The following is an 8,012-nucleotide window of genomic DNA, read 5'->3' as shown; positions in this document are numbered from 1 at the left end:
TATATATAATGTGTGTGTGTATTTAAAGATATTATGCAGTATTATTTATATAGCTGCTATATTAAAAATTAAATATTGGACATTTCAGTTTATATTTTCATCTGTTCAAAATAACAGATGAAAAATAAAATTTATCCTTTTTTTTCTTTTCTTTTTCTTTGTAACTGATTTGTCAAACTTCATTGAGCCGCGATTTATTAATTGGTTTGGCCTGTCAGGTTAGAAATAATTGAGCTCCATTAGTGGCCGACTTGTCAGCTTAACCGGCCTAATGGGCAGCCCCGGGTGTGCGCCCTCACGTTTCCCAGCCTGCCGGGCCTGTTATTCCGATGAGCCGTTTACTGTTAATGGGATCCGGCCACAGAAAGATGCCAGCGTGTCCTGGTCGGGCCTCCGCCTGCAGGCGGCGAAAGATTAAGCGGAAAAATGCTAGAAAAGAAAAAACAAACTGCTATGGGTTATTCAGCTGCGTCCACATGCATCGCGTTAGAAATATTGAATCTTTTTAAAAATTGAAATGTTAAAAATATTTGATAGTTAAAAAAAATTACAAGAAACTATTTTCTGTAAAAAAAAAAAAAAAGTTTTTCATTAAAAAAAAATCTCGCCTTTATTTTGCAAATCAAAAGGAGTGTTTGTTTCTCTTGTTTTCTTTTTTTTAATCGCAGAAAGCTGTCAGCGGCTGTGATTGATGCGTCTAAATGCGTGGCCCCGGGGGGCGCGGCGAGGAGGGGGATCATCAGGTGCAATGTCTGTGTCAAATGTCACACCTCGATCCCTAATCTCCTAGAACAGTTTAGAAACGCTCTGACACTCTTCAAATTCGTTTCCCATATCAAGTCAATTAGGCCCGTCCGCCGCTCTCTTTAGGAAATTATCAGCAGAGCGGATAAAAGACGCGTTAAGTGCGCTTTGCTCCCAACAGCGGCGGCAACACCTCCACCTCCACGTCCGGCTGCAAAGTCGCGATATTTGGGGGGGAAGAAAATAAAAAAGACGTGTTAGATAAAATTCTAAATGAAAAGGTGATCTTGAAGAGGAAAGGCGAAGAAAATCGAAACAAATCAAGTTGTCGTTAGGTTATGTGCGAGTGCGAGCTCGTTTCGGCCTTCTTCTTCTTTTTTTTTTTAGTGTTTTCGGATTTGCCCAACTTGCTTCTCCCTCTCCTGGCTCAGATCCGTTTGGTCCGCGGAGAGTTCGTGGACGAGTCGGGCTGTCCTGTGCCCGATTGGATCGGATTCATCCGTGCCGCCAGGAATAGCCAGGAGCAAAACCTGGAGGCAGTGTCGGACTTACCTGGCGAACAGGTGAATTTTTAATGCCACGACGTCCCACTTTATTCTGTGGATTTTAAGCTAGAATAAAGTCACATAAAAAATATACAGAGAAAAAAAATCAATATTATTTTTATTGTTTTCATTTAGATTTTTTACCGAGTTCTGAGAGAAATCCCAGCGGGAGAGGAGCTGAGTGTGTGGTACTCCAACCCTCTCGCCCAGTGGTACGACATCCCCACCACGGCCACTCCCACGCACGACGAAAAAGGTGAGCGAGATCGCTATGTGCAAAAATAATTATGTTAATTTTGCATGCATATGTGTTTTTACGCAACAACAAGAAATAATATATTTTTTATTATTACGCGTCATTGCGCAATTAGTCGGTGATCGAATTTTGTCGCTGTATTGCCAATAGGAGGTAATGAATTGCTTCCTGTCATTTATTCATCAGGTCATTTTTTATTTCCCACTTATTTGTTGATATTAATGAGAGCGTAAATGATCGACTTCCGCTGCAGTTTAGTTTTGATTAAGCAAAATAAAAAAAAATAAAAATAAAAAAAAGTTTCTAATCGAAAAATAAAAGAAATTTCGCGCAGAGAATGAAAATAAAATCCCGTCCAAATAGAGGGGATATTTTGTTGTTCCACAGATAAATACGGTAAAAACAATTACAAATAATATAATAATAATAATAATAATAATAATAACAAACGGGGATTTGAGAATCAGCAAATGCTCTTGTGGTTAATCCTCTTGTTCGGCCTGTTAATATTAATAATCCGATGTTTGTTGCGCTTGGGGGATTAGCGCCTCATCAGAGCCTAATCCTATTACAGAGCAGATTATCAACAGATACTTCCATGGAAATTCCTTCATCAGACAATGACATGTATTGTTCCGAACTGGGAAGTCCTCATAAACCTGATATGATATCAGAGTCAGTATATTAAAAAAAAGAAAAAGGCAAAAAATTGTGGCGATGTAATTACGGTGCTTGAATAATAAAAATAAAAAGCAATTAAACGCAGAAACCGACACGCCTCGGTGAGCGTCGAGGAAGAAGCGATTCAGTCGCTCATCGGAGGTTAACGAATGTCACCCCGTCGTTAATATTCATGTATTCAAAAGCAAATAATTCAAAAACAAGTGCTTCACGCTGAATTAGGTGGCTGCGTTAAGGTATTGTGGCCTAATGAATGCGAACTTTTATGTCGGGTGTATATTGCCCGGATTCTCTGGCGCAGCGCGCACCGTGTGTGCGCTCCTGGACATACGCGCTCCCCCCCCCGTCCCCCATTATTGAGGCGTCAACAGATGGGCCTGCGCCATTGTTTCTGGAGACTTGCGATTTCAAGCAACAGCTGCTGTCACTTCCACGGGAAAGCGCGCAGAGAGGGAGAGGGCTCGCGTTCAATGGGTCCCAGCTCCGGAGCGCCAGATTGGGCAGGGCGTTTGCCCTTTTGATGGTGATCATAAACAATGGCCCGTATGAGGATTACAAAATCATTACATCTATATTATCTTTTGAGTGCCCGACTGGGGGCCATTAGAATGGCTCCCGGAGTCTATTACCATTTGGCACCAGATCTTAGGAACGGATTTCGTTACCCGTGGTGTGCAACGCGGGGGTGGAGATCTTTATTTTTTAAATTTATTTTTAGTCACTCTGATGATGTAGTGATTTATTGATAATACTTCTGAAGAGCTGTAATGTTTCACAGGTAAACAAAACAGTTATATGACATTTATTTTTATTTTAAAGTTGAATTACGCAGCAAAGCCAGTCCGAAAAAATGTGGGGGCCCAAAGCAGAAGCCACCAACCCTAATGCTAATGTCATTTAAATTGCATTTAACACATAAACAGACAAGAGAAACCTCAACTAAAAAAACAAAAACAAATAAGTAAATTCACATAATTTTCTTCAGCCTTAATATTAATAACTTCATGTGTTTTATTAAATAACAAATTTTCAGATTTCTCTTATTTACTCTTTTGATGTGATTGTCATGTCTGAGTCAATACGAACTCTGTAGATTAGGTGAAGAGTGGTCAAGTTTACTGAGCTGTGCTCACTAATTAAATAAATGTATCATTTATTCAGTTGTTTTAATGTTTTGCAGTCACGGTGTGCATGGAATAAAATCAGTCTTTGTTGTTGTTCTAAGAAATCTGCTTTCAGTGTGAAATGATCCAGTTCAGGTTTGATCAGTCTAAGTGTTTTAGATTTTGAACAAAGTTGCTCTGGAAACCCTAAAACAGAAAAATGTTCTCTTTAATTTAAAGCTTGTCAAATCGTATACCAGTTTCAGCGCCTAAGTCACTGCTTTTATCACCACTGTACAGAGCACACTGGGACACTTCCTTACTTTGACTGGAAAATCAATGAAACAATAGAAAAAAGGTGAAACAATTGTTCTGTCGCCCCCTTTAACGTTTCTCCCAAGGCGGAGAGCCATAGGGACCACATATAAAATTGCCACTGGTTGACATAACAACCAAAGTGTAAGGAGTTCTCCCTGCAGAACATTTGTCAGTTTCTAAAAAGCATTTAAAAATGACATTTTAAAGTGGAAAAACGTTTAAATTTTATACTGAATAAATACATTTACAAATGTCATGTCTTAAGATTCTCTGTGTGAAGTTATGCGCCCTTCACACAGGCCTCTGTTGGGGCATCTTAGGTCGCTTATGTCTGGATGTGTTGGGTCTGCGGTGACCTTGTTGTCAATGTGGTGTTTTCCTCCACAGGTGAGGAGCGTTACATCTGCTGGTACTGCTGGAGAATATTCAAATACCCCAACACCCTCAAGGCCCACGTCCACTTTCACTGTGCTCTGAGCAACGGGCGGGGGTTCGTGAGCGGCGAACAGGCCAGAGGTACCGAGTCCTACAGCAGGTCGCCCAAGTCCGGAGACATCCCCAACACCTCCGGCCACAGCAACTCCTCGGACTCTAACCGGCGGACGGTGTCCTCCTTGCCTTTCCCGAGCAACAAAGGCGGTCTGTCAAAGAAAAGCAGCGCCGAGGAGCAGGACCGGGCCCTTGACATGAGCGTCGCGTCAGTCAGGAACCAGGGACACCTGCTCGGACTGGGAGCCGCGTCTTCAGTGCTGGGTAGCATGGGTTTCCATCCGGGCGTGCGCTCTGCTTTCAAGCCGACGGGCGTCTCTAAAGTCCCGGGCGCAGAGGCGTCCAGAGAGGAGGCCGGCGGCAAGCTGAGCGGTCTCGGATTCAGTAAACTCATAGGGAACATGAAGCCAATCCGCAACCTGGGCGAAGGCCTTAACGGGGCCGGGAGCCACCCACCAAAGTGCGCGCCCGCCATCGTGGACTCCACGTCTCCGATGGTACCGTGCGGGAATCCCATGCGGGGGTTCCCACTGCTCCCGCACGTGGAGGAAACGTCGGCTTTCAAGCATGTCGAGAGTCGAATACACACCGGGTTGTCCCCCTCCCGGTACCCCCAGATCCCCCCCGGTCTGCACTTTGAAAGGTTCTCACTTCCTCACTTCGACGGCGTGAAGACGTACGGCGGAGACTGTAACATCCCGCTGATGCCCTTCACCGTCTACAACGGGGAGCTCCTGTACAGCTCCCCCTACTACCCGCTCAAATTCCACTTCAGCAACCTCCTCAAGTACCCGGACTCTGTGCCCTACTTTGGCGCCCCCCAGCTGAGCCAGGACCTGGGCTCCATCACGAACATTGACCGGGAGATCGCCATGCACACGCAGCAGCTGTCGGAGATCAGCTCGGATAAGAGTCGGGCTCGGCTGGACTCGGTGCCCGCCGGGAGCACCGGCTCCACAAGCTCAGGCAAACCCAAGAAGGGCCACCTGTGTCTCTACTGCGGGAAGCTGTACTCCCGGAAGTACGGCCTGAAGATCCACATGAGGACTCACACGGGGTACAAGCCTCTCAAATGTAAAGTGTGCTTCAGGCCCTTTGGAGACCCGAGCAACCTGAACAAGCACATCCGGCTGCACGCGGAGGGCAACACGCCCTACAGGTGCGACTTTTGCGGGAAGGTGCTCGTGCGGAGGCGGGACCTGGAGCGGCACGTGAAGTCCAGGCACCCCGGACAGACTCTGAAGAAGCTGGACGACAAACCGGGCGGCCCGTTCGACGACGCCGACCACAAGAGCGACAACGACAGCGACGTGGACGTGTGCTTCACCGACGACCAGAGCGACCAGGAATCGAGCAAAAACAATGACTTAGTTTTGTCAGAGACGATTTAATGGGAACTTCCCCCCACTCCTGCTCTTTGGTGTTGCATGAAGTAATATCTGCAAAAGAAATGTCACTTCTTGATCGTTATTTTCCGTTACATATGGGAAAAATATATTCAAATAAAATATCCAAGTTTTTTTCATAATTTAATTTTTTTATCACTCTCGGTTGTTTCTGGAATGCGTTCAGTAGGCCATTTAGGTTTCTTACGATAAAAAAGTATCAAATAATAATTAAAAAATGTAGCAGCTCAGTGCAGCAGCCGTTCTATTTTATTTTCTTTACAAATCACTTTTTTTTTAATCGAAACAAAAACATTGTTTTCATGCAGACAGACGCTGAATCCACCTGCGCGCAAAACAAAAAGCAATCAGTAACAGATGTTTCGTTTTTTAAAATGTATTTATTTTTTATTTCAAGCCACAAAAACAAAACAGAAAAAAACCTGCCAAGGTTGACTAAGACATTTGTGAAGTTTGCTTTTTTTTCTTGAGGAAAAGATAATCTGGATAAAGTCCACAGTCATGTATTCAAGAAATCAGCGTGACTCCCAACTTTTGAAAAATTTGTTCGTATTGTGAATCTTACTCGAATTTTCCATTTTGCACTTTAAAAACAAACCATCTCCACTGCTAAGCTGCAAAATAATTTCTCAGCTCCACCTCTTTCCGAACTTGACTCCGTACTTCAATTTGCACTTTTTTTCGACCCGTTCTTCTTACGGGAGCAGCTTCCGGTTTACTTAAGGATTTATTGCCAGAGAAAAAAAAATGTAGCTATTGTTTTCAGTCATACAAAATGTAAAGAAGCTGTAAATGAAGAAGAAGATGATATTTCGCATTCCGCTGGAGAAGTTGTGTATGTGTGTTTATACGTGCTGTTTGTCTGAGAGGACAGTAATATACTCCTAATTATTAAATGGATGTTTTTTTCTCTCCCATTGGAATAAATTAAATTTGAAGAATAAAAATGTGTATGAAGTGTTCCTTTTATGTCAAATGAGACGAAATTTTCCAACCAGATTTGAAGAAATGCGTTTTTTTTATTTATTTTTTTTTTAGTTTTCCACATTTTTTTCTTTCTCCACAATTTTTAATAGTCCGCAAATCTTGACACAATCATAAATCCTCATCAGTCACACTGAGCTTTGGCTTCAGTTTGAAAATGGTTGAAGTTGTAACACTGCACTGCATAATTTTTTCCGATTCTACTTACAAAAGATGCAAAATTATTCCCCCCCACTCTATTTTATGCTATTTTTTAAAATAATTCTTTTATATAAACAGAATTTATTCAATTATTACACAATAATCTAAAAAAAAACCTATTCAGATCATAATTTACAAGACAAATTCGCTCAAAGGGAACTTTGAAAATCTTATCTAAGGCATGTCATTAATAAAATATATTGTCATTAATGAAACATATTTAGAACTTTTGGATAAATGCATATCCAATAATGTTAAACATTTTAGCTACTGCTTTGTGACTTTTTTTTAACTTAAGAATAATATATAAAATTAATGAAAATTGTGCAAGATAAACGACACCGTTACCAGAACCACATAATTACATTGTTAAAATAAAACACGGCAACGAATTGTAAAATAGAAAAAGTGAAGTACTGCATTACAAATGTAAACTCTAGTGTGGATATTTAAACCTTACTGATTCTGACTTTCTCGCATTTCAAAAATGGAGGTGGAGAATTTTTTTATTTTTAATTAGGGCAAAAATTAACACTTTACAATTCTTGCAATAGAAAATATTATGTACAACACAAAATATATATGTTTTGTTAACTGCCTTTTTACATTCTGCTTATTTTCATAGTAAATATGACCACATTTGACCAGTGTCTCCTATTCAAAAAAGCAGACTTTGGTGCACCCAAATCTGCTTTTCAGTAAAGTATTGAACTTGGCTAAATACAGCAAGAAAGGAACAGTTATAACAAATTTTGTTCTTTCTTACTGCTGAAAATAATTTATTTTTTTAAATCAAGCTCAAGATTATTTGAAAACTGGAAGCCTTAATAAAGCAGAAATAAAAAATAAAAAAAAAACTTTGAAAGAAATTAATTATTCTTTTTTGTTATAGCACAACTCAGTGAAACATTTGGACTTTAAGACCACTGTCAGGTGTCATCATCAAGGATAAAAACATAAGGAAGCCAAGAGCCGATGTCCAAGATGGTCCTCCAAATATCTAAATAAAACAACCAACATAAACAAATGAAAAAAAAATAATGAAAGACACTTAACCAAAATACACGTGAACAAATTTGAGCTTTGGATCAACAATTTCTCACACATCTCTATAGAAAAAAAAGATCTTTGTTGAATTAAAATATTGCTTGCTTAGCTTATCTTTTAGTAGGTAAGAAAAATTCATATCACTGTGTGCAAAATTATTAGGTAAGTGAGTGTTTTGACCATATCATTATTTGTAGGCGTATTTTATAACTCCAACCTAGATAAACTTGAATTCTTA

The 8,012-nt window shown here is 40.7% G+C and overlaps 1 protein-coding gene across 1 annotated transcript in view; it reads left to right on the top strand.

Annotated features, from left to right (window-relative positions):
- prdm13 (PR domain containing 13) overlaps nucleotides 1–6,489 on the top strand; it is a 17,650-nt gene extending 11,161 nt beyond the window's left edge. Inside the window, exons 3-5 of the mRNA XM_015017283.1 lie at nucleotides 1,176–1,307; nucleotides 1,425–1,545; nucleotides 4,035–6,489. Of these exons, the coding sequence (XP_014872769.1) occupies nucleotides 1,176–1,307; nucleotides 1,425–1,545; nucleotides 4,035–5,527 (1,746 nt within the window). The 3' untranslated portion in view covers nucleotides 5,528–6,489. The remainder of the gene's footprint in view (nucleotides 1–1,175; nucleotides 1,308–1,424; nucleotides 1,546–4,034) is intronic.
- Nucleotides 6,490–8,012: the final 1,523 nt, after the last annotated feature.

The sequence above is a fragment of the Poecilia latipinna genome, unplaced genomic scaffold, assembly GCF_001443285.1.
Source record: "Poecilia latipinna isolate Pla-1442-1.1 unplaced genomic scaffold, P_latipinna-1.0 Scaffold76, whole genome shotgun sequence".
Classification (NCBI taxonomy): domain Eukaryota; kingdom Metazoa; phylum Chordata; class Actinopteri; order Cyprinodontiformes; family Poeciliidae; genus Poecilia; species Poecilia latipinna.
The sequence above is the reverse complement of the archived record's forward strand: the minus strand, read 5'-3'. Positions and strand labels throughout refer to the sequence as shown.